The 27126-nt window shown below is 43.5% G+C and overlaps 1 protein-coding gene across 2 annotated transcripts in view; it reads right to left on the bottom strand.

Moving 5' to 3' along the window:
* Positions 1 to 16217: 16217 nt before the first annotated feature.
* Positions 16218 to 27126, bottom strand: part of AP4E1 (adaptor related protein complex 4 subunit epsilon 1) — a 417135-nt gene continuing 406226 nt past the window's right edge. For both annotated transcript variants that reach the window (XM_085644188.1, XM_085644189.1), the window contains exons 20-21: positions 17378 to 17535; positions 16218 to 17222 (exon numbers count right to left, since the gene is read on the bottom strand). In XM_085644188.1, the coding sequence (XP_085500314.1) occupies positions 17062 to 17222; positions 17378 to 17535 (319 nt within the window). In that variant the 3' untranslated portion in view covers positions 16218 to 17061. The remainder of the gene's footprint in view (positions 17223 to 17377; positions 17536 to 27126) is intronic.

The raw sequence follows: 27126 nt of genomic DNA, 5'->3' as shown, positions 1-27126 counted from the left end.
GAACAGTACCTTTGCCGCCCCTTGCTGGTAAAAAGGAGAAAAGATTTGGGTCCATCGACCTGATCAAACCACACTATGTGGCCGATACTGAGCAGTAGGCCAAGTGGACTCCGCCATTGTAGCAGACGCACTCCTCTAGCTACAATCAAAGAGGTTCAAACTGAGAGACTCATCACCTTTGAAGATTTTACAGTGAGAAATAAAGGACTACGCAACAAAGCTATGGAGCTCGTCCCTCTTGAAACCCAAATAACAGTTCGTCCTGATACACCGGTCTACAACGAAGTAACAAGTGATCACCTGGTTCCAGTGAATTATACAAATCCTGATGCAATTCCAACCATTGACAGAACTGCCTCTGGCTATTTCATGAACTTTGATACGTTTTCTGAGGATCCCAGCGAACCTGAAACTACGCAAGCACAAAGAACGTTCAAAGAACAAAGAGTAGACGTTTTTCATCTCCTGAAAGACTTATCTGGTTTCACCATGGATTGAACTATGGATTGTTTTGGGAATATTCTTCTTTCTACTTTGGTTAGCTCTGGTATTAACTCTGGGTATGCTGATAAATGAAAGATATATTCAACTGGACACAGCAAGTAAGAGTGAACTTACTTCTCCAGCCACACAAATCATCCCATCGTGAAGCAAGAGACTTGTCAGCAGTGACCATCACAGCCGTTCCTATACATGATGGTATAGTTTGGGACCAAACTCAATATGACATTTTTGGCCCGTCAGAGCTTTTGAAGATTCCACATTTATTTAAGATTTCATTAAGTGACTTTATTACCTCTAGTACCTTTTCTGATGATTGAGACTGTTAATAACATGATGTCTGATCTAGAGATGTCTACAGTATTCATAAATCATGAATATTTAAAAGGTTCATCAGACTATGAACAAATGTACTGTTCTAACCACTATGGTCATCATTTCTTGCATAAATCTGTAACACCTAGAAATGTATTTATGTATAACCAATGGGAACATTGTCCTACACCTCCAAAGGGTAGTTCGAAAACTTTTGCAATGAAATTTCCATATTTTTCAGGCTACAATTTGTCTAATCCAGAAACGTTTTACTTTAAAAATGTGAACGAAAAATATGTTAACCAATACAAAACAGATTTATTCTGCAGCCTTTATTGCCCAACTGTCTAGACAGGGTTTCGACTTTTGGAAAGACAACATCTGACTGGTGTACAAAGGATTGGCAAGTACAGGGGGTAGAAGCTTTGTTTAGAGCCTGTATCATCCCTGAGCAAATTATGTTTTTGAATGACACTGTCCAACAAATGTCTTGCCTTGGATTAGCCAAGATCAAAGACATGAACACACCGACCATCCCTAAACCTGCAAGTAATAGCACTACACGGGGGGAGGTCGACGTACATAATATTTTGCATCACAACAGATCAGATCCAGAATGGAAAAATTGGTTGCTTTGGCCCACAGACACAAACAACTGTCAAGATCGATTCCTGAAGAAAACACGGTTTCACTATCAATAGGCCAGACCCACGCTATGTTCAAAGACAGCATCCAGGGGTAGTAACAACATACAGTGTAGGGAAACTTTGCCTTGATTGGCTACAGAAAGCTACACTGAAGGATGTAAAACAATACTTAACTTTACTTCAAGAAGGCGCAGACAGTAGGGAATTCTTGCTAGGACCAAGAAAACCACGTCAAAAATGTTTCATATATGCCGGTATCTACGCTGCTTATAATGAAGCATGGAAGGTTACCCAAGCAGAGACTGCAGAACGAATACGAGAAATTGATTGTATTAATTTAGAGAAAACTCTCTCTGTGGTTGACAATGGGTTAACGACTCTTGTCGTCCAGAATATTTTCATTGGACAGCATTGTGTCTTCTGTCATAGACATCATGGAACAAGACTTGGTCATGTTGCAACATGGTCAGTCTCAGCTACGTTCTATCATGCTATTGGGCTGGACGCTACAAAACATGCGTACAGGCTATATGCCTTGGCGTTTATTCAACACTACGTCACTGTTTTCAGAATTCAATCTCACTGATAAACAGATCAGACTGGCACAAAGGGGAGCAGACTACACTATGCTGAGCATTGAAAAACTGGAAAACTTACCATTCACAGTAGCAGAAAAACCAGCTACTGGGTGGATCATACATGGTAAAAGTACTCTGCCTGTTACAACTTTCCATTTTCAGTATTGCCTAAAACATATACCAGTAGGCAAATATGAAAGGTTGGGTAAAGGATACATCGAGACATCCTGGGATTTACCTTGCACACTTAGATGTTGGAGTAGGGAACGTGAAGTGTTCCCCACTCCAACATCTAGGTGTCTTAGTGTGTGTTCACAGTGAAAACTGTGAACACACACTAAGCGGTTCTCTCCTTTGTCAGGGTATTAACTTACACGGGGGCCTGTGATGATTCCACTACAAACCTATCCTGACACCTGCAAGGTTCACCGGCTGCAGTGATAAATCCAATTTTTGGCCAACTTTCTAACGGGAGTTACATTATGTTGAATGATCACAGCTGCTGTGGCATGTTGCCAGGTATTCCATATCTAGTTACGGTTACATCCAGGGTCACTTGCTGTATGCAAGTTTTGTTTCCAAAAATAGTCACAGTCAGGGAGTCGCCTTTGTGGCCTTCACTGAGCATCTCTTCTATACGAATTGATACTCTAAGCAGAATGAAGCCATTCTTTTACAAAAAACAGTGCCACTGACCTCGGCCAAAGAAATCTATGATCTCCAAGTCGCAAGGACTTCTGCGGAGATACATACCCTTTTGTATACAAACTGCCCTGTACATTTCTCAGAAATGTTAGGTCGTATCTAAAATATGTCTGATACAAGCGGTATTATACATGTATTTAAGAAAGTGTGTGCAGGACGGTTAGCACCTTACAAGCAGTCCTCTGCATATTTCCAAATTTCGTGCACTCGGTGTTTGGCGGACTGCCGCTCCTTTTAGTACTCGTTGCAGGGATCCTATTTTTGCTCCTACTGCTACGATATGGCCAACTCACCATCGACACCCAATTCACCATAGAGAGAGTTCTATTGGCGATGAAGTGTCGTGAGTGAATCATCCAAATTTTGGGTTTACCTCGACTACGAGAATTAAACACCGAATGGTTTCTGTCAATCAGACCAATCTGGCAAGATTGCATCTTACCTGTTCTACGCTACCTGCTCTGCGGTGAAGAATGCGTGCTAGACATCTGTCTAACACTCCCACCAGTCATGCCTACGGACATCGATAATCTGCTGGACCCAGTAACAGCCCATGCTCTGTGTTGTCCCCAGCGGCTACCAATCCTGATGACGGCATTCATTGAGATCTTACAGACGCAAATTGCTACTGCTGGGGTACGAGAGGAAACGTCAGGCACGCAGGTAACATCCGACTCGAACATTGCTGATGCAACCAATGCTGAAGGCGATAGTTCACATCAATGTGCAGTTAATGTTCTAAACAAGGTATTCCAACTTTCACCTACAACAGTAGACGATTTTTGTCTACAGGATTAGAAGATTTTATGTTTTCTCCAGGCCCACACACTGACTTGATTCCAGCACACAGTGTTCCGATGAGACTCTTAATTTGGCCTTCATTCTTTTCAGACAAGGGACTAACTTTGGAACTTTTTCCTATGATTAATTTTTTTTTTCCAAATTTGTATTGTTTTTTCATTTTTGGCACAGTAATCTGCTTATAGTAGAACTATTCATAGAGAACAGAATTCTTTGAAAATCTTCCAGGGACATTTTTTGCCACCTTGTCAACTGATTTGTGTTAACCTGATATGAAATGGTTTCGGCCCTTTTTCTTCTGTATTAACGAGCCATTTCATCATGTGTATATATTTCTGGTACATTCTTTTTGGCATTTCCAATACACACATATGCTTAGAATGAAACATTGCTTTTAATATGTACAGCACCTTATGCATAGCAATGGTTTTTGTAATGCATTTTTAGGACATATGTTTTTAGATATGTTTTAGATTATTATGTGATACTCTCGTTTAGACATGTTTAGTATTTAGTAATGTCGTTAATACGAAACTGGAGGGGGTGTTGTGTGTAGATTTAGATTCCGTATATAGGTTTCACGATTTATGCCCTTATATAGGTACAATTCATATTGCCCTTATTTAGGCATAGAAAATCCAGCCCTTATTTAGGCATTGTCCATGCTAACCAAATACAGGCATGGTCTCCTACATCCGTCAATCCACGTCACAACGAGTTCTTGGAAAACCAGACTCTGAAGCCTTTAGGAATTTCCCTTGCTTGGATATTGATTTCTCCAAGAACTCATTATTATGCATGAACATCTATTCCTTAGGGATTCCTTCATGTCGTTCTGATGCCCGACTTTTACATCAATACAGGCATTCCTAAACACCTTCAAGCTATAAATATACCTGCATGTGCCCTGGCAAACCACGGTTCCGGTACGGTCCAGTTCGACTGCCTACTTGCGGTTCGCCACAGCAAGTTCGGAAGGAGATCGAGTTCCAGCCTGATGCACTCACCAGACGCTGTCATCCTCCTCGCAGAGAATCCAGCTCCAGGGTTTCTGACTCACCATTGCGGGGTGTTAGATATCGAGTCCCGGAAAGAGATTCCAACCTCGCACATTCTAACGTATGGAGCAGACTAGAACTTAGAGAAACTTTTGGCAAAACTAAACTATAGCTAGCTATACTTTAGAAAACAGTACCTACTTCTTACCTCGTTCTCCACTTCGGTTAGGTACACTGGGGTAGAACAATTTAGAAGCATCAGATGAGTATTCACATTTTAGCCTGTGTTATTTATGTATGTATTTTATGAATATATGTCATAGCTACAAACCATGCTATTGCAGTATTATTTTATCTTACTGCTAACTCTGTACATATTGTACTTTGCAGCCTGTCTTACGATTGTCACAGTTCATACATATCTCTTGCACAAGAAATAAGACTGTTCAATAAACCCTTTTTATTGAAATGCCCGTCTCTCTATTTCTATGCAACTCTGTAGAAACGAAGCATGCACGATTGAGTGAAACTGTTATCTATTGTTTCCACGGTTCTGAGATTGTTCCGACTCTAAGGGAAACAAAGTTGTCATGTTTATGCGGTTGTCAGAAACTAATCCCTTCTTGTTTATTCGAGAAGTTTCTAGTGACCTCTGAGTTAGCTGGCACACAAAAGAAATTAAGTTTAATGTACTCGATAGAGACATACTGACCTCAATCCTATGCCAAATCTATAGTGTATGTTATTCAAATGCGCAGAGCCTATCAGGGATATAGGAACTACACTACAACGCTACTGCCAGACGGGGACAGTACCCCTTCCCTAGCTGGAAACAATGGCCTATCCAGCTGCCCATCTCCATCCCCAGCTGGCTCCACCACCAGCTATGGGGCATTTATTGCTTCCACCCAGGCCCTTAGCGCCTTTTGGTATTCATAAATTTTGGCAACGTCAGGGGTAGCAACTTTACATTTTCTGCAGAAGTACTTCAGCTGTTTCATTGTAGGTTTCCAGTTTTTAGACGGCGAGGACAGCCGATGATGAAGCATGACACAAGGTGGTGTGTGAGGCCAGTCCTTCACTTTTTGTGAGATGTCCACACTCACAATTTAGTTTCAAGCACTTTTAGGTAATTTTTCTAGGAGTAGCCCTACTCAGTACTTGACTGCACACAGGCTCTGCAATAGCAGGCCTGAGACACACTTTACAGGCTGCTTCTGTGGGTGGCATAATCAGGGCTGCAAGCCCACCAGCAGCATTTGATTTACAGGCCCTGGGCACACATGGTGCACCATACTAAGGTCTGACAAGTAAATCAAATAAGCCAATCAGGGAGTCACTAATCAATACATCAATTTAACATAGGATGCACTTGCACTGTGGCACTGAATAGCAGTGGCACAGTGCCCAAAGCATCTACACCAGCAAAACATACTAAAAACAGAGGCAATCAATGAAAAATGGAAGGGAGACTCACGCCAATTGTACTAGGTCTAACACCCACGTTGTGGTACGATCCTGTGGGGGTCTCTGTAGCAGAGCAGATCCTCTACTTGAAGGTGCTAATGGCAGTGCTGTTGGCTCTGAAGCATTACACTCACCATCTGAGAGGATATGTTGTCGGGGTTCGAACAGACAACATGGTGGCCAGATTTTTTCTGAATAGCCAGGGGCAACAGAATCTAAGTGATGGGAATGCGGGCAGAAAACAATCTTAGCCATCTCAGTGCAGTTTACCACCTAGAAAAGGAGAACTCTTAAGCGGATCATTTGAGTTGTTAATTTCGAACTTCGACTGGTGTCTTCATCCGAAGGTAATTTTTTAGGTGGGCAACTGTATGGTATTAATAAAGGTGTATGTGACCTGGAGAAATTATTGTCCCATCACCGTGATATATGGGGTCAACCTGTTTCTGTCTGGTGCCCCACATTCTTCAGGACCTGTTCTAAAGCAGGCTCCGTCATTACCAACCTGGTGATAAAGATAAACCACTTGGTGAGGTGACTATTGCCCACTCTGTGAGAGGGCTCCGAGTTAGCCCAAGAATCCTAAACTACGTTCTCCATGGGAGGAGTGGGGGGAAGGTCCCTTTAGTCACACTTGTGTCAAGGTGCGCCTTCCGCTGTAGAACCTAGCTGCGTCCATCTCTCCTCCCCGTCGATAAAACCAAGTTTTTAGACAGCGAGGACAGCCAATGATGAAGCATGACACCAGCTGGTGTGCGAGGCCAGTCCTTCACTTTTTGTGAGATATCCACACTCACAATTTAGTTTCAAGCACTTTTAGGTCACTTTTCTAGGAGCAGCCCCACTTGTGTTTAACAGTACTAGACTGCACACAGGCTCTGCAATGGCAGGCCTAAGACACACTTTACATGCTGCTTCTGTGGGTGGCATAATCAGGGCTGCAAGCCCACCAGCAGCATTTTATTTACAGGCCCTGGGCACACATGGTGCACTATACTAAGGTCTGACAAGTAAATCAAATAGGCCAATCAGGGAGTCACTAATCAATACATCAATCTAAAATAGGGAGCACTTGCACTGTGGCACTGAATAGCAGTGGCACAGTCCCCAAAGCATCTAAACCAGCAAAACATATCAAAAACAGAGGAGGCAATCAGTGAAAAATGGAAGGGAGTCACGCCAATGGTACCAGGTCTAACACCCATGTTGTGGTACGATCCTGTAGGGGTCTCTGTAGCGGACATATCCTCTACTTGAAGGATCTAATGGCAGTGCTGATGGCTCTGAAGCATTTCACTAAACATCTGAGGGGATATGTTGTCCGGGTTCGAACAGACCACATGGTGGCCAGATTTTTTCTGACTAGCCAAGGGCAACAGAATCCAAGTGATGGGAATGTGGGCAGAAAAAAATCTTAGCCATCTCAGTGCAGTTTACCACCTAGAAAAGGAGAACTCTTAAGCGGATCATTTGAGTTGTTCATTTCTAACTTTGACTGGTGTCTTCATCCAAGGGTATTCAAGATGACAGAAATTCAGAGTTTCTTGGCTGGATCTCTTTGCATCAGAAAAGGTTTCTCTTCTTCCCATTTTGTTCCATAGAATATTCTCAGGTGGCCTGGGCGAAGGAAGCCCCTTCTATAGCGTGGTCTCATTAACTTCTATATGCATCCCCACAATTGCTCTTATCCCAAGGGTAATTAAGAAACTTGATGAGGCGTTTATGTCATCAATCAATCTTTTGAATGTCTATTTACAAGTACAGATGCACTGTTATTTGTAGTCTCTTCTTGGCCTCACTGCAACTGGTTTCCATTTTTGCACAGACTATCAGTCTCCAATCCTTGTATCTTTCCAACTCGCCTCTCTCCGTTGGCAGTTGCACTTCTCGACCAAGGAATGCTGGTGCCTCTTAATATAGTAGTTTTGAACTTGAGAGAGCTGTTCTGCAGATGTGGCGGCTGATATCCAGTAGTCTAAGCGTTGAACAACTTTGAAGATTTACGAAAGAACTGATTACTATGGAGTAGTAGTGTTTTCTTACTGATTGCTCGAATAACTACTTGGGTATTCACACCACTAATAGGAACTGGGATGAGGCAGACACATGAGAAGGTAATTACGAGATTATTTACCAGTGATCTACGTTATCCCAAGTCCAGGTCTTCCTCATCTTAGTCCTTAGTTTTTCATGGAGGGATTGTGTTCTAACACCAAGTAATCCTATTTCTGCTAGTGCTTGGATATTTACAGGAAGTGAATGAGGACTGACTCGCTATTGTAGTTTAAAGCAGGAAATAGCAGGTACGTATATTCATAATTTTTCTTTCTTTAAGCTTGTAATGTTCGAGCATCCGAAGCAGAATTCCAACAGTAAGGGCTGTGACCAGGAAGACCTGGACTCGAAGCAATGAAGATAACTGGTAAGTGATTGGGTAATTACTGGTTTTTGAAAAATTCCTTTTTATTGGTGACTTTATGGCTTGCAGTTTCAATGTCATGAACCTACGCACTGGGGTGGTTATCATTACATCTTTTGGAAAGTTATGCTCAACAATACTCCAAAATTGTATCTCATGCCTTCATAAGATCCATCCTCAAACCCAGAACATCTTCTATTATACCTTCATATAACTGAAGCACCTGTTACCTCCCACATTTGCTTGTGTGGTATAGTCATTAAAATGATCAACTGGATTTCACCTTTAGTGTCTTGGTCCTGATTAGGATGAAAGATTAACCCTGAAGCCTAAATTAACATGATCAATGAATAACCCCCTTTGTAAGAAGCAATCTCTCTGAAGTTGCACAAAGAAAATTCTAGCAAAATTGTAACTAAAATGAGGAGAGTAGAACACAACTCGCCTATCATTTTTGGGGCAAGCTCTATGGGTGACCCGAGTTCTAGGCCACCCTGGAGGTGGAGTTAAACCTCAGTGAAGCCTTAGGGACACAATCTACTTATTGAACTTAGGAAACACCCATGTCAGATTGATGGACCGCATATTGTTAGACAATAAAACAACAAAGTTCATATAGGCATTGCTCACATGGATCAATCTTAATCAATTTAACCAAAGGCGAGGCTAAGGTTTGTTCACCTTTACCATGCCTCAGTTTGGCATTCTAACATTTTCTGCAAAATCTTTATGGGCCTTATGATGTCTAGGTGGATGTTTGGATGGCCTCTGGGTGACATATCTACCTCTCTTTCTCACCTTCTTTGAATCCTGACACTGAATTAGAGTCCGTAATGTATCTAGAGAGTGTCTTCTTTTTTTCGATCTGGTTCACGATTTAGTAGCTTGACTGCTTATATTCTGGTGGGCACTGATTGCTGTGTGCCGTCTAGCTGGACAAGCAGGTGGAAATATAACCTAATCTAAATGGGATTTGTTTCACCTACAAATGATCCATTGCAATTTTAAGAGATTTCCTTTTTAGAAAGGAAGTTCTAGACACCTCTTCTCTTGAAACAAGGAAATCAAAGCGTTCTTTTAGGTATTTGGTTCTGCTGTGTTGCCCGCAGGATCTCTTCTTAAGCTTGCAAAACGCAATTGGGCCATACATTTGGGTTTAAGTATTTTCTTATGTGATTAAGAAGGTTAGACTTAGAAAGTGAAGTTCAAATCTTTGCTGATGTCAGTTAATTTCTGATCTCCATTCACGACGACGGACACAGAGCCATAGAAATCAGAATATGGCAGTGTGCAGACTTTATAGATTGAGTCCATTCCACAACGAGGAAGAAGGTGGGTTGTTGAGAAATCTGCAGTTAGATACAGTCTATACCAGAAAAGGGGCTATCGAAAGTAAGTAACTTGTTATTCTGATAAAGATTTATAACTGTAGATTTCTCACCTTAAGAATAGATACCAAAGCAGTATTTCCCCAGGTGGTGGGTTTGTAGAATAGCTCAAACGAGGAAATCCTGAAGGACAGATGAGGTAAAGTGCCCCTCCTGCTGGATCTTACTGTCTATGCAATAATATTTGGTGAACGTGCATAGGGACACCCAAATAGCAACCTGGCAAATGACCATGATTAGCAGACTGCATCACAGTGCAGTGTTAGCAGTCTTTGCTCTGGTGAAGTATGTGTGCAAGCCTACGGGAGACTCCTTCTTGGCTAAACCACAGCAAATTTTAATGCATAATACAATCCATCAGGAGATAGCTCTCTTTTGCACCCTTTGTCCTTTTTTGTTCCAGAGAAAGTATAAACAGCTGGTCATCCTTTAGGTAATCACTGGTCTGATTGATGCAAAAGCTATGGGCCCTCTTGGGGGTCAAGTCGGTGAAGCTGTTCCTCCTCAGAAGGGTAAGGTGAAGCATAGAAAGCAGGCAAGATGAGGGATTGCCCTATATGGAAGGGCATGAATACCTTCAGTAGGAAGTATGCTTTTGTACGAAGGATCAGCTTGTGTGGGGAAAATGAAGTGCATGATTGGAGAGCACTTAAAAGCTTGCAGTTCACTTATTTGCCTAGCGGGGGTTATTGCAAAAAGGAACACTGTCTTGCTAGTCAAAACATGTAAAGGGCAACTATACATTGATTTGAATGGATTGTGAATTAGATAAGTGAGAAGCGAATTAAGGTGCCATAGCGGCATCACAAAACATGTTGGTAGAAATATGTGGGTCAGCCCCTACAGAAAACGTAGCACAACAACTGACTTGAAGAGGGACGGCTGATCCAGTAAATGTAGGAAGGCCAAAATGTAACATTTAACTGTTGCCACCACAAGCTTGTTGGGCTAAAGACAAACAAAACAACAGAACATCTTAAAACTGAGCATACAGAGGTTCGATATGTGAGGAAGAGCACCAGACAACACATTTTTCCCAGTGCCATGAGTAAACCGATTTAATAGACAGGACACCTGGCTGCCAGGATGGCACTAATCACTTTGGAAGGAAGGTCAAAAGCCGTCAACTGTTGAAGCACCATCTCCATTCATGGAGAAGGAGGTTGTGCAGGCCCAGGTGCAAGACTCAGCTGTGTTGCTGCAACATGAGGTCCTCCCAAAGAGGCAGCCGATTTGGAGTGCATGTGCTCATTGCCAAAAATTCTGGATACAACTCTCCTCACCCAGTCCGGAGCCACTAGGATGAGTTGGGATCGATCTTTCCTGATCTTTTTCAGCACTCTGTGCAGGTGAGGGAGGGGAACAAAAGGATTCAGGAGTCCCAATCTCCAATCCAGGCTGAAGGTATCTCTGTGGGAGGAATGTCTTGGGATCTACAACGTTCAAATCTTTGGACACTGCACGTTCGCTGCAGTGACGAATAGATTCAGTCACGTTTCCTCTCATTGCTGGAAGATGCCTAGTGCCACACCTCTGAGTGTAACTGCCCTTCGTGATCTGCAAGGCACCGCTATCCGCTCGGGGTAGGACCCAAGTGCGAAGAGCTTCGGCATCAGTTGCGCGGGGGGGACAAATTAGTGGGATTGTGGGCATGAAGGAAACCCATGCTTTAATTTTTCCTGCTTCCTGTGGTACTCCCTTGACTTACTTGAACCCTGTGAACTCGAACATGACTGGTCAAGGCAGCCAGTGCTGGAGCGGAAGTGTGCCCACACCCTCGACTTTAACAGGAAGGGTCGCGGCATTGAGCAGTTTTTCGACCTCTGTAGTTTGGGGACAGCTAGTATTGTCTCATGGTCGCAGATGGCATCTTTGTTCATTTTTGCGCAGTACGTACATGGTGCAGGCATGTTTGGAGCTGGGGCACCATAAACAGAAGTTGAGGGTGTCTGTCACTGATATCTGCTGGTGACAGTCACAACACAATTTAATCCCTGTTGTTTTGGGTGGGAAGGGGGGGTGATATTTTCTGCACACTGAAGAATTTGAGGGGAAAAAGCCTCTATCAGGACTGCTAGGATTCGAGTAGCTCTGTATCCGCGTTGGCAATCACGGAAAGAAAGGAACCAACATCAGCACGGAGGTAGGACTTACATGTGAGGGCCTGACGTCACATCTGGGCAGTGACAGATCTGACGTAGAGCCACACACCACCATTTATCAGCGAGGAAGAGAACTGCTACGAAAGTTTCTAGATCTAGTCTGATGCTGGGGGAAATTCACAAGGAGAGGGATCTTGAATTAGAAGTCTATCACAACTGACAATGATTTTGCAAATTTCAGACTCAGGGACCTTATCCCTTTCTTAATTTTCATCATCAAGAGAGAAGTGACAACTTTAGTAGAAGAGTCCACGTCTTCGCAACTTATGGTTTCGGATAGTGATTTCTCTGTCTGCATTGGTGGGAGCCTACCTGTCTTAGGCATTGCTTTAAGTGTAGTCAGGAATTCTTTGATATTTTGACCTTCAGTAAACTTATACCTCAATAATGCCATGCCTGAAACCTGTGTTGTACTGCTCAGTGGAATTATGCTTTTTGAAGGTTAGAATGTACAGAGTAAACTCAACCTCCAATTACCGAATTCTTGAATCAAAGAATGTAGTCCCTGATGAGTCTCTGAATCCGCAACTATTAGATCAAAGTGTCTTAGTAGGTTGCGAAGCATCCATTTAAACACACTGGGCTTTACTCTTCCTAAATTATGAGCCTTCTTCCCGTTTTTGAAGCGTACTGGCAGAGGCCAACCATGCAGGAAACTATTAAGGGAGAAGCAGCCTTTCACATGCCTACTGACTGCTGCTGCCCCGATCAGAAAATCTCTGTGATGTGTGCCTCCGGCCTACAGTGAGGTGGACGCCACCAACCTTGTCAGCTGCTTCATCCCCTCATTTTATGCTTACCATTTTTGGGCACTCCATTTGCACTTCTGCCACTCACTTACGTAATAACCTGCGAAGCAGTAACAATGGGTTACGCTGTCTTCTCATGCTTTGGATTATGGTGCCAGGCATTCAAATGCTCTACCACAAAGCAAGGTGGTGGAGGCAATTTGAATTGAGCACTTAGGACAAAATTAGAGACATCTACAGCCACGTTTCTGATGTTCATGGGACAGAGCTGCGCTTCCACTGTATAGCAGTCGACTCTGTAACTTAGAGTTGCATTTTTACACCACAGTGTGTCCGGGGAAAGCCACTTGGGCTCGGAGCTCAGACTACCCACATCCGTAGACTTTGCATAATAATTATCGAACTCTATTTTCAAGTCAGATTGCTTTGAGCGTCTTTAGCTCAATTTTCTATAAATGGAGCTTGTCATCTGCAGAGAAATGAAGTGGGAAAAGGGAGTTTTAAGATCCTGTATTGTCTATCAGACTTTAGGCCTCTTGGATGAAGATACAACATTCAACAAGGTGAGACTTTATAAGCATAGCCAAGTAGCACTAGATCTGGTCAATCTTCACCAGCACTAACATATGGTGTTGAAACCAGGGGTGTTCCGTTCACATCTTTTGACATTTATCTTTTGACATTTTTGGCCTTTGGAAGGTCCCGTTGACCTAGACATGGACTCTCAATGGGACCGTTCATATTGGTACAGAAGGGCTGAAGTGTTGGCCACCTTCATTGATGTTTGTGATATATTGGCTAGTTTAGCTAGGCAACATTGTCTCCTCACTGCTCTAACAGTTATGGTTCAATTTGCAACAACACGAGTTATAGGGCTGGTGCTTACTACGTTTTCAGAATGTGTGATAGCGTCTTTCTTGAAGAAGTCTAATAGACTACCAATGGTGACTCAATTTACTCTAGGTACTAGAGGGAGAAGTGTCTGACTAGATTTGATCTTCAAGTGTCTCGAGTGTCTTGACTGAATAGTAGCTAGTTGGATGCTTAGATTGATTCATAGTGTTTACTGCTTTGGAACTAAAAAAACTGATTTTTCTTACTACTCACCTATTGGTTATCAAGTTATTTAGTTTGAGAGATGAAAGCCTAAGTGGACTTGCAGGGATGTGAATCTGTGATTATAGAGTCAATCAGATCCCTGCAAAGGATGCATTAGCTCACTGAGCCATCAGGACTTGAAATACATAATTAGCTCTTTTTTTTTAATATCAATACAGTGTTAGACCTGATACCCTTGGGTGGTAGTCCCCCAAATGCTTTGCCTTGACCCCTCCAATTTTACTGAATTCTGTTTTGCTTGCTTTAGGACTCTGGCCACTTTACCCATGCTAACCAGTGCTAAAGTGCTTGAGCTCTCTTTCCCTATAACATGGTACAATTGGCCTACACGTAATTGGCACAAATAATTTACTTGTAAGTCGATTAGAAAATGGATCTACATGTATGCTACAAGTGGGCCAGCAGCACTGATTGTGCCACCTACTAAAGCAGCCTTTGAAAACACTTATTTATCCTGCCACTACAGCTTGTACCGCAGTTAGAAACTGCTGGTTTGACCTGGCTAAATAACGCTTTTGCCAGGCCGAAACCTTCCTTCTGAATACATATAAGTCACCCCTAAGGTACGCACTAAAGGTTCATTGGGCAAGGTGCACTATATTTAAAAAATAGGACATGTGGGTTTACGTTTTACATGTCTTGGTAGTGAAAAACTCCTAAAGTCGTTTTTCACATCTCTCCCATAGGATAACTTTGGGTTACCTTATTACACTTAAGTTATACCTCAAGTTTGAGAGCAGATAGGAAAATTATTTTTACACTTGAATTAATTGTATTTAAAGTCATCCTTAATGGTAAAGACTGATTTTAAGTCACAATTCAGAAAATGCCACTTTTAGGAAGCTGCATCTTTCTTGTCCATCAGTATTCTAGATCACATGACTGAATAGCTTAGCTATTTGTCTCTGTTTCTGGGAGGAATACACAAAGGCCAAGGGGGACTAGATGGATGGGCCATTCTGCCAGACTAGGTGGGGAGGAGCTGTTCCCTACCTCACTTCCATTTCAAAGTGCTGCCTCCATTGCGCACACCAAGGAACCTAACACTATTCTCTTGTTACCAGTATACCTCTTGGAGCCCTGATAGGGACAAGGAGGAACTTTCCAGAACCAGATGTGGGGGTAGTATAGAGAGTCCCCCGAGCCCCCATCAATACAAAGGCTGACACCAAGTAAAAAAATTTGGACCTTATGTGGCCACTCATCAGATCACGTCTGGACATGTGGAAGACTCAAAAGCAAGACTGCTCTGCTGCCCTGCTGCTGGAAGGACTACCCTGCTGCTAGAAGGACTGTCCTGTTGCCCTGCTGCCACAGGAAGGAAGGGAGGCTGAACCTGTTCCTTGAACTCAGATTCCCAAGGGAGACTCCTAGGACTAGCTGGTTGGTCTTATGTGTGAGCTACAATGACATACGCTCCAGAGACCTGTCCTACACCTGCCCGGCTAACCAGACGCAAATGAACATGCCTGTGCCCTGCTGCTGACCTCTGCTGGGGAAGCCCTGATTCACAAGAGGTGCCCCCTTCCCCAGGTTCTAGACCATTGGTTGACATCAGAGTGTACTCCTACTTGTCCAGCTGAATGTTCCCTCAGAACTGACACAGCATGATGAAACTCAATGCAGTACCACGCATTGCAGCACTTCAAAGATCCAGATTGGTAGCCTCATCAGAACGGTTGCAACGTGACACCACTCAAAGGAGGTCCTCGCATCGCAGCACACTGCAGCTCCTGATCAGCGGCTTCATTGGAACAGATAAAGTGTAAAGCAGGATCTCGCATCTCAGCCCAAGTTCGTCTCGGTACACTTTCCAGGAGGGCCACACCTGATCATATTACCAGCCAGTACTGGTCCGGTGTGACCAGATAATCCTACTTGGCACTGTGCTTTTGGTGCCATTTTGAGTTAAGGCTTTAAAAAAAATTGAATATATCCCGTTCTACTGATTAGATTTTTGCTGTTTTGGTAGCAATTTATTTATTAGAATTTACTCTATTTTTCCAGATTAGTGTGGGATTTTTCTAGTGCTGTGTTTTGATTTATTACTGTTTGTGTGCTGCATAAATACTTTACACATTGCCTCTAAGTTAAGCCTTACTGCTTTGCGCCAATCTACCAGAGGACCAAGCACAGGTTAACTTGGTGACTTTTTGTTCACCCTGACAAGGATTGTGGTTGTTGCTTGAGTGGAGTTTTCACTCCCCTCAATCAATAACCCTATTTCTTACGTACAGTATATGTCAAATGCAGCATCCTGCATTTCTTGTTCAAGCAATGGTAAAAACAAAAAGCTAAATAAAATAGCTTCACTGCAGAACATGAACTTTTCAAGTGAAAAAGACACTCAACTAGCAAAGCCCAGAACTTTCTTCTTAAAATATTTATTTATTATACATTTGTACATAATGTGCTTTTATAAAATTACAGGAAGAAAATAGAAAAATATTGTTAAATATTTTTACAATAAACTTATAAACGTACTCTTGATTTCAGCAGCCCATTCTTATATAGTAATACTTCCAGTGGTCATGTTCTGGGATTTCATCATGCTGCTCAATTATGTGGACGTCTCTAAAAGCACAGTGAATACAACTGATATGTTCTCAGGCATTTGAAAGGCATCCTTTCATTTTGAAAGGGAATTGTCCCTGAGCAACATTTGATTCCTCTCCATACTCAACTAAATACTCACTTATCTGGATGAGCCTATTGCGGTCTTTCTTCAAAACATTTATCGTTGCCTCAAAGTCCAATGATAAAAAAGTGGCATTCAGTGCAATGAGCCCCTTGATTTCTAGACATCTCAGGCAGCTTGTAATTCACCATGTTATACTTGGACACAACAGAAAGTCAAGTCCATTCAAATACAATCACCTAGTTTGCATAGTCATTCATCTCGAGGTCTTTGTAACAACCAAAAACCAAATATGTGTCGCAGAGTACATGCATATTGAATAACATCCTATATTTGTTCTGATGGTAGCACTTTCACTCATTATTGATCTTCATACAACTTTAGAAGAGGTTTGCACTCTGCAAGGTCTACTTCATGCTTCGAGTACCTCCCTCATGAAATGTAAGACATGGCAACGAACATACTGCAAACAAATAAAGATAAAAGACATTCTATGGCGAATACTCCATGGGGGAGGGCTCTATGAGTATGTAAACTTTGTCTTGCAATTGTTTGTAAAGAGGTACTATTATCATTAGTAGTTTTCCAGCTCCTTTTGACAATAGTAAAGTAAACAGTCTGGAAGCATAGACGATGGTGATCTAAACCACAGCACCAACATTCCCGCTTGGATCCTGCAGTGAAGCAAGCAGGGGGTTGATGGAAGTAGCTGGCATGCAACTAACCCTTCATCACCTGCATAAAAAATAGAGAACAGTTAATGAAATAACTTCCCAGTTTAAGTTAAACAGAATTTGTAAATTAGCTTTCTAAATCATGAGAATCTCTAAGACATTGAATTCAATTTGGGTAGACTGTGTACAAAGCATGATGCTAACTGTGTGACTTACCTATTACCTCAACAATATGAAACCTCAGTTTTTCATGAAAGGCGTTGAGAGCAACAACCAGGGATTCCAGAGTGCCTGGCAGCTTTATGTTCTGCTTCACATCATTGGAAAATGAAAGCCAGAGCTTACCAAATTCTTCAGTAGTTAGTTTCAAAGGCCTAAAATTGCATAACCAAAAACAAAAAAACGCAATGAGACTTGTACTCTTGGCACCATTCTCCAATAATCTATCACATTTCTTCCCATTGACTGACCAGCAATCACTCAAATCCCTTAAACCCAAGCTGAACATTCTTTCGAAAATTACCTTTCTACCAACCAACTACATTTTCACTTATTCAGCGGACTATTAAAACCACTTCTTTGATTTGCCTGCCATGAATGTCAAGAGCTATCATAAAATATGCACCTACGTCTACATTTGTAGTCTATCATTACAGAGCTTGATGTTTCAGCATGCATATCATCAGCAGTTTAAAAATATATCAAGAAACTCCCAAAAACAGATGTATACTATGAATATGGTGAAGGATGTGGTAAGCTACTCGCGTGGAAAATAAAATCGGATCAATCCAGAAATAAAATTAAAGAACTATTAGTAGGGAACCCCCCAAAAAAAACCTTAGATGAAACAATCATTAAGGAGGAATTTGGGCAATTTTTTGGGGCCCTCTATTCAGAAGACTGCTTTCCTACAAAAGCACAGATTGATAGTTACCTCGATAATCTGAGCCTCCCGAGTATTACCTTAGCCCAGAATATAGAGCTAAACGAAGAAATCTCTGAAGAGGAAGTCACCCAAGTATTAAAAGATCTTAAAAAAGCAAAAGCTGCAGGCCCAGATTCCATCCCAAATGAATTTTACCTAGCTCTTCAGGAATCCCTATTACCCCATTTAGCATCCCTCTTTAATGATATCTTTGTGGACAAAAAAAAACAACCAGCCGCTTGGAATGAAGCAACAATAACATTAATTTTAAAACCAGATAAAAACTCTAGTAAATGTGAATCTTACAGACCCATATCACTTTTAAACTGTGATTATAAAATTTATACTCAGATTCTCACGAAGAGGTTGAGCAAATGCGTAGAGTATCATTCACGAAGACCAAAAAGGTTTCGTAAAAGGTAGACAGCTACAAGATCTCACTCACCAACTCATTGGAGCAATAGATATCTCAGTCCAGCTAAAGGTGCCCCTTTCCATTATAACACTAGATGCGGCTAAAGCCTTTGACAGAGTCAACTGGGTTTTTCTACATGCTGTCCTAGAGAAATTTAAATTAGGGGTCAACTTCCTGGAGGCTATAAGAAACATCTATAGCTCCCCTTCAGCCAAAATCTTAGTAAACGATAGCCTGTCGAAAAAATTCCATTAAAAGAGGCACTAGACAAGGTTGTCCGCTCTCTCCCCTCCTCTTCAACTTATACATAGAACCCCTCGCTTTATCCATTAGAAATAACCCAATGATAAAACCATTTTGCTACAAAAACTGGACAAAAAAAGTTGCACTGTATGCCGACGATCTAATTATTTTTACCGACAACTTCGCTAAAGCTAGCCCTGAAATCGAACAAACGATAAAAGACTTCGGAAATATTTCAGGCTATCAAATAAACCAAACTAAATCAGAAATCATGGAGTGGAATACTAGGAGTAACTTACAGTTGGTGAAATTAAAGATCAGATATCTTGGGCTGGATATAGTCAAGGATTTAGATGTACTTCCACAAACAAATTTTAATCGAGTTGCAACAGAAGTAAGGAAACTCTTGAGAACATGGAGTGGACTTGCCTTAACATTTCTAGGTAGATCCAATATAATCAAGATGGCTATCCTACCAAAACTCACCTTTATATTTAGTGCAATTCCCCTAGAATTTAACAAATCTTCCATACTTAAACTACAGGGAGAATTAAATGGCTTTATATGGAACTCCAAATGCCCGAGAATAGCTTGGAAAAAACTTAGAAGAACAAAAATCCAAGGTGGCATAGCAAGTCCAGACATACTAGAATATTGTAAGGCCTTCCAATTTAAGCATACTAGGATACTTCTACAAAATTATGAGGTATATCCTCCACATCTACAAGCAATGGTAGATACAGGGGGACATTTTCTATATAAATTTGGCCACCAAAAATTCTTCAAAAAGATCAAACTGAAAATCCTCCTGTCGGCAGCTAAGCTATGGCTGCAAATCAGGAAAACCATTAAAATCCCCTATTATAGTCAATATGCCCCACTTTGGGACTCCCCCGGGACTCCGGATTGCCTCAAAGATCAACTGGCCTTACCATTAAGGAGAGCAGGGATCCGGAACTGGGGGGGAAGTAATCCTAAAAGGCACACTAATCGGCTGGGACTTGTTGACGGAAATTACAGAAGCTCACCTATCAAAGTTCAAATATTATCAACTATCAAGCTGGATAAACTCAATAACAGAACCACTTAAGGGTAACCAGCAGCTGGAGCTCAAAATGCTCGGAGTTGGTCCCCAGAAAAAAGAAGTTTCATTGTGGTACTGGTCTCTAATAGCAGCGGGAGAAGAAAACTTCATGACTCCAGATTCGACCTGGGGAACCTCACTGGCGTCTACAGATCTTCTGAACATATGGCAAGTATCAATGGGGAAATGTTGGGGTATTATCCAGTCCGCCGCATTAAGGAGAAATCACATTTTCACCATTCACAGAGCCTATTGGACTCCAAAGAAACTCTCAAAGTTCAAAAGCCAACAACAAGTGAAAAAATGTCCAAAATGCGGCGAAGACAAGGCGGACGACATCCATATGTTCTGGCAGTGCCCCCAGCTCGAAGACTTCTGGATAAAAGTTGGTAAGACACTGACGTATCTCCTCGGCCAACAAATTCTTGTAAGTATGGAACTGGTGTTTTTTGGGATTCATAAAACAGAGGTAAATACAAGCATTTTAGGCTTAAAGCAAGAGAATTTACTTTTTGTATTAATCCTTTTGGCACGTAGAGAAATATGTATAAATTGGGTTTGCGCCACACCACCCAACCATTTAGACTGGTGGAAATCAATTGGTAGAGTGAATAAATTGGATAGAAGTGGAAGACCTAGAAAAAAATATAACTTTTGGGAAATATGGGAACATTTTCAAAATTCTCGTGACCAAAATTAAGTCCAATGATTTTACTCCTGGCAATACTCCAAACGACTAAGGGCTATCGGTTTCCCCCATTGTGCCTAGGCGATAAACAGGTTTCCAGTTGCAAGGAAAAACTCTGTCGGAAAAACCCTGAGTTGTTGGCCTAGGAAAATCGTAATGGCTGCACTGGTCTCCTATATCAAAACCTGACACAAGTATTGCAAAATGAGGAAAAAAAAAAAAAAGATGTATGACCTTATTTGTATTAGCTGTAGGATCATGAATACACTTCAGTTGTGATTGGTCCAATCCCAGTATCATGGAAGGAGACCATTGTTGTACCTGTGTTTAAAAAGGGGAACAGAGATGACCCCGCTTGTTACAGGCCAATTTCCCTCATCAATGCCACTGTTAAGGTGCTGGGGAGAGTAGTTCTCACTCGACTTGAGGCCTGGGCGAGTGTCAAGGGGTTTATCTCAAACAGCCAATATGGCTTCTGCAAGGGGTTGGGCACCACCGAGCAGTTCCTAAATTTGTCCCTGTTTATGGGCAAGTACATGAAGGCAAGGAGGGGTTCCAGCCACTTCACCTTCATGGACTTGTCCAGTGCTTTTGATACTGTTAACAGGGATAAATTGTGGGCGCGAATGGGAGAAATGGGAATAGAGGAAGCATTCATTTTGCTTCTGAGAAGACTCCATGCAAATACCACTGTGGCGATAAGATATGTCCTACAGGGGGAAAAGACTAAGCCCATTGTCTTCACAGAAGGTGTTCGGCAGGGGTGCATTTTAGCTACTTTCCTCTTTTTTAATTTGTACTAATGGTTTGGAGGCCTTTTTTATTGGGAAAGAAAATTGATTTCCCTCATATTGGAGGGAAACCTGTCCCTCTGCTCTCATATGTGGATGACACTGTACTCATGGCTTTGATGGCCAACAGCTTACAAAAATCACTTGATGCCTTTACGGATTTTTTTGTCAGCCCTTGACCTAAAGGTTAATTTTATAAAAGCCTAAGTAATGGTATGTGGCCCTAAAAAGACAAAAACCTACAATTTTAATGTAAGGGGCAAGAATATTGAAAAGGTAATTTTTTTAAAACATATTTTAGGAATGTTTTAAATAATGAGATGAAGTGGGAACCACTCGCCACTGCAAGAGCTCAGCAGATAAACAGCGTTGATTTGCCTGTAAGCTAGGCCACAAGCCGGTGACTGAGTTAGTTACTCTATATAAAGCAAAATGTTTGTCGGTTGTGCCCAACAGGGCAGGGGTTTGGGGCCACCACAAAAGTCGCTTTTTACAAGTTATGGAAAATAAGTTTATGAAAAGTCTACTGATGACCCCAAATAGCACACCCACGCTCTTTTGTCACCGAGAGCTAGGGATGGAATACGTAGAGGATCGCATTGACATCGCCCCCTTGCTCTTATGGGCCAAAATCTGGTTGTCGGAAGATGGAGTAGTTTCTTACCTGTAACTCCAATTCTCTTGTAGGGGTATTTCCGTGATGGTCATAATCATGTGAATAGTCCCGCCCTTGTGCGTGGACCCCGGAGCACTTCATTAGATATATCTTCTTAAGTTGTCATCTTCTGCCTTTCTTCAGTAAGGCCTGCATAGACACTTAAGAGATAAAGAGACAATAATGCAGCCTAACTAACTAGGCTCCACTGGCCATTACTTCATCTTGAAGTGAAAAAAGATAGCCAGGTAACTTTTAAATTTAGTAATTTTACGGAGCTTCAACATATAGAAAACTCCCCTTCACAAAACTCCTTTTTTCATGATAGAGATGAAAGGGTTGGACAGAGAAGCCCCCATAGGCTGCAATTATATGTCTGTAAATGGATACTGTGCCTTTAAGAGTCTCCAGAGACCCCCGGCATCCCATGATGCACAGCCAGAGGCAGTTACTTTCAGTTCTTTTTGAAGGCGTAGAGTAGCAATGCCTGTTGAGTACCGGGAACATCCGTTTCTGCCACCGGGGAGAAGCGCAGGTTGCTTATGACTATCACAGAAATACCCCTACAAGAGAACTGGAGTTACAGGTAAGAAACTACTCCTTCTCTTGTAGGGGACTTCCGTGTATAGTCATAATCATGTGAATAGATTAGCAAGCTCATCCCGAAAAACAACACCCCAGCGGTGAAAGAAACAGAGAATAACCTCACTATTGTGCCAATAGATTGCGAAGTGAAGCCTGCCCAACCAGAGCATCTGCCCTTGTCTAGGCAGTAGTGCTTAGTAAATGTATGGACTGACTTCCAAGTGGCAGCCTTACAGATTTCTGAAATAGGTACATTACGAAGTAAAGCCACTGTAGCAGCTTTACCTCTGGTAGAGTGAGCCCTAGGCTTACTCACAAGAGTCTTGTTGGCTTTCTGGTAACACAGCTGAATACAGGAAACAATCCACCTAGAAATGGATTGTTTGGGGGTAGCTAGACCAGTCTGGACCGAACCATAGTTTACAAATAGCTGGTCTGATCTACGAATATCCTTAATCTTGTCCAAATAGAACTTCAAGACCCTCCTGAAATCGAGGGAATTAAGCAACCTCTCATCAGGAGAAGATGGATTCTGAAAAAATGTAGCCAATGAAATGGTTTGATTCACGTGAATTTCTGAAACTACTTTAGGGAGGAACTTAGTCCTCATCACTACCATAAAGGAATGAAAAACTGTATACGGCTCTCGACAACAGAGTGCCTGTAGTTCGCTAACCCTGCGGGCAGAAGTTATAGACACAAGGAAAGCAGTCTTCCAAGACAGATGCTGAAGAGAAGCCTTATGAATGGGTTCAAACGGTTCCCTCATCAGACGAGAAAGAACCACATTGAGCTCCCAAGGAGGCAAAGGAAGCCTAATGGAGAAGAAACACTTTCATCAATCCCTCAAGAAAATCTCTGATGACTGGGATTTAAAAAAAGGAAGTTTGTGAAGGACCTTTTTCTATAAGTAGTTAAAGCTGCCAGGTGAACTTTAATCAAAGGAAACTGGAGGTCAGATTGAGCTAAGTGTAACAAGTAAGGAAGGATGACATCTTTCTTGCAGGAGGTAGGATCCACGTTCTTAGACGAACACCAGATGCAAAATCTCTCCCATTTATATAAATAGGAAGAGCGTGTAGATGGCCGTTTGGCCTACTTCAATAGCTCCATGCAGTCCAGAAGGAGATTCAAATGTCCGTAATGAATTAACTCAGGAGCCATGCCACCAAATTCAACGATGAGAGGTTGGGGTGCACCATCTGTCCGTCAAACTTCGTTAGAAGGTCCGGCTGGCATGGAAGACGGAGATGTGGCAGGAGAGACCGGTGGGGTAGGTCTGTGAACCACCACTCCAGAGCAATGAGGATCATCTTGGCCCGTGATTGTGAGAGCTTGATCAGTACTGTCGGGATCAGGGGAATAGGAGGAAAAGCATAGAGAAAGCCGCCTGACCAGTTGATCCACAGTGCATTCCCCAGAGTCCCTGGTTGGTAAAACCTGGAGGCGAAGTCGTGGCATTTGCTGTTTTCCGCGGTAGTGAACAGATCGACCTCTGGAGTACCCCATCTTCCGAAGACGTCTCGCACCACTTCATCGTTTAAGACCCATTTGTGAATTTCTTGAATGAGTCTGCTGAGAGCGTCTGCCTGAGCATTTTGAACACCTGGGAGGTGAGTTGCTGTGATGGTCTGGTTCCTGGCCAATAGCCATTTCCAGATGGTCTGGGCTTCCCGAAATAACGCTCAACATCTCGAGCCCCCCTGCTTGTTGAGATAGAACATTGTTGTTGTATTGTCCGTCTGGACTAGCAGGGAACTGGTTTGAAATGACAGCTGGAAGGTTTTCAGCACCAAATAAACTGCTCGAAGTTCCAGGAAGTTGCTGTGGTACATGGCCTCTTTCCGGGACCACGTGCCCTGTATCTGAAGGTGGTCGGAATGCGCACCCCAGCCGTGGAGAGACGCATCCATCACTATGGTTTGCGTCGGTATGTCCTTGTGGGAGGGAATCCCCGAGAGGAGATTGTGGGGAGAACACCACCATCGGATGGACTGGAGGGCCTAATGCGACAGCTGAATCCTGTCTTCTCAATCCGACAGTTTCTGGTCCCACTGATCCTACAGACATTCTTGCAGGGGTCTCATATGGAGGCGTGCATTTGGAGTGAGGAAGATACAGGAGGCCATGGAGCCCAGGAGAGAAGATAACTTCCTCACCGTCAGGGAGGGTATGGTCATGAGAGTCTGAGCCTTGCGAAGGATCGAGAAGCGTCTCTCCTCCGAAGGACACACGTTTGCCGTGTGAGTATCGATGGTGGCTCCCAGGTACTGTAGACATTGGACAGGAGTCGAGACAGACTTCGTGAGGTTGATATGGAGGCCCAAACGAAGGAGGAGATTGGAAGTCTGATTGAAATGCAGTTGCGCTTCCTGAGACGTAGCCGCCTTGATCAGCCAGTCGTCTAGATATGGGTAGAAGAACACCTTGTTCTTCCTTAGATGTGCAGCAACTATGGCCATGCATTTGGAACATGTCCGGGGTGCTGACTTCAGGCCAAAGGGAAGTACGGAGAATTGATAGTGGTTGTTGCCTATGGTGAATCACAGGAACTTGCGAAGTTTCCTCGCTATGGGCACTTGAAAATATGCGTCTTGCAGATCTATTGCGCATAGCCAGTCTCCCTGATGAAGTTGAGGGTAGATTTGATGTAAGGACAACATCCGAAACTTTTCTCTGCAAATCCATTTGTTTGCCTGTCGCAAGTCGAGGATGGGTCTGAACTCGTTCTTGTCTTTCTTGCAGAGCCGGTTCTATCGCCCTTTTCTGTAAGAGGATGTTGGCCTCCCTCTGTAACTCGCGTAGCATGTAGTGTGAGCCAGTTGGAGGAATCGACGGAGGAGGGCTTGTGAAACTATCGCGAGTAACAATATTCAGCACCCAATTGTCCTGAGTTATTTTCTGCCACTCTGCCAGGTAATTTTGAATGCTTCCCCCACCGGAGTGGGTAACAGAAGAGAGGGAAGTGACCCTTCAGGGCTTGGAACCAGCAGGGGCGTTGTTCCCTTGTGCAGACTGCTGGTTGGACCGTTCTTGCGACTGGCGTTTCTGACACGGCTGAAAAGACCGCTGAAACTGCTGTTGTTGATTGGACTGACGACCTTGCGATCGTTGGAACCTCTGGGATGAGTAACGCAGTTGGAAGGGGCGGAAGGTTTTTCGCTGTTCTTTAGGTTTCTCTAGACCTACAGCCTTCAAAGTCTCCATTTCCGCCTTCATGCGGACCATCTCGTCATCCGCATGGGAGCCAAAGAAAGTCGTGCAAGAGAATGGTAGATTAGAGATGCGCTGTTGCGCCTCCGGCTTCAGTGCGGTAAGACGGAGCCAGGTATGCCTCCGGAGAGCAACTCCGTGGCAATACCCGTGGGCTGACAGGAGTGAAGTATCCGCTGGAGCACTGATGATTTGATTCAAAACCATCAGTCCTTCGTTCAGTATCTCCTGAAAATCTTCCCGCTTGACCCTGGGCAGAAGGTCCACAAATAGTTGAAGCGACTCCCACAGGGATCGGTCATACAGGCCCAGCAAGGCAGTAGAGCTGGCCGCCTTCACGGATGTAGCTGCGGAGTTGCATACTTTTCTCCCCACCGAACCCAGCTTACGGCTTTCCTTATCAGGAGGTACTGTTGAAGTCGAGCCGTAGCATGCTGGTTCCTTGCCGCCACCACTATGACAGAGTCCGGGGTGGGGTCCAGACGGAGGAAGGCAGGATCCAAATCAGGTGGGTGGTATTTCTTCTGTAGCCTAGAAGGTGCAGACTTTATAGAAGATGGAGTCAAGAACAGTTCCATAGCAGGTTCCACCAAGCCAGGAACCAACGGCAGCAGGGGACGATATGTTTGTCTCTGCTGGAGAGTTTCAAATATATCTGAAGTCGACGGCACAGGAGTGGACAAGGGAATGTTAAGCTTTGACGCCCCTCTGACCAGAACCTCCTGAAAGGTGGTGATATCATCAACGGGAGACACTCTTAGAGGAGGAGAGTCCGTTAGAGTAGGAGAGTACCTCCCTGTACTCGTGGAAGACGTGTCCCTGGTATGCTGGGAGCGAGATCTCTCGTAGCGATGGCGATGAGATCGCACGGAAGACCGGCGGTGTCTACGGGAACGATGCCTGGCCCGAGACCGTGACCTTGGTCTGCGAGGCTCTGCAGGACGCGAGGGCTGAGGAGCTGTGGGCCCAGGCTGAGGCAGAGGAGGAGGCGTAGGATGAACCGGCAGAGGAGGAGGTGGTGGTGGTGGTGGAGGAGGCAGAGGTGGAGGCGGTGGAGGTGTTGGAAGGGCCACCGGTTGACGAGGAGCAGGAGGCGTCCTTGATGGTGAATAGGTACGGGAGTACTCCGAATCTGCATAAGAGACCAGCCTCCTCCGCTTTCGAGCTGGTTGCGAAGAAGGCGCCCTGGACTCAACGCCAGACCTCCCCCTTGATGTCGATCTACTGCTCGATGGCGAACGGCGACGTCGTCTGGACCGTGAACTCCCTGTCGACGTCGACAGGCTCACTACGGAGCCAGTCCCGGAACGGTACCTTGACGCTGAACGTCGATGGTGACTCCTTGATCTTCTCCTCGACGTCTCCC

This window comes from Triturus cristatus, chromosome 3_1 (assembly GCF_964204655.1).
Source record: "Triturus cristatus chromosome 3_1, aTriCri1.1, whole genome shotgun sequence".
In the NCBI taxonomy this organism is placed as follows: Eukaryota; Metazoa; Chordata; class Amphibia; order Caudata; family Salamandridae; genus Triturus; species Triturus cristatus.
This window is presented reverse-complemented; position numbering and strand designations above follow the sequence as displayed.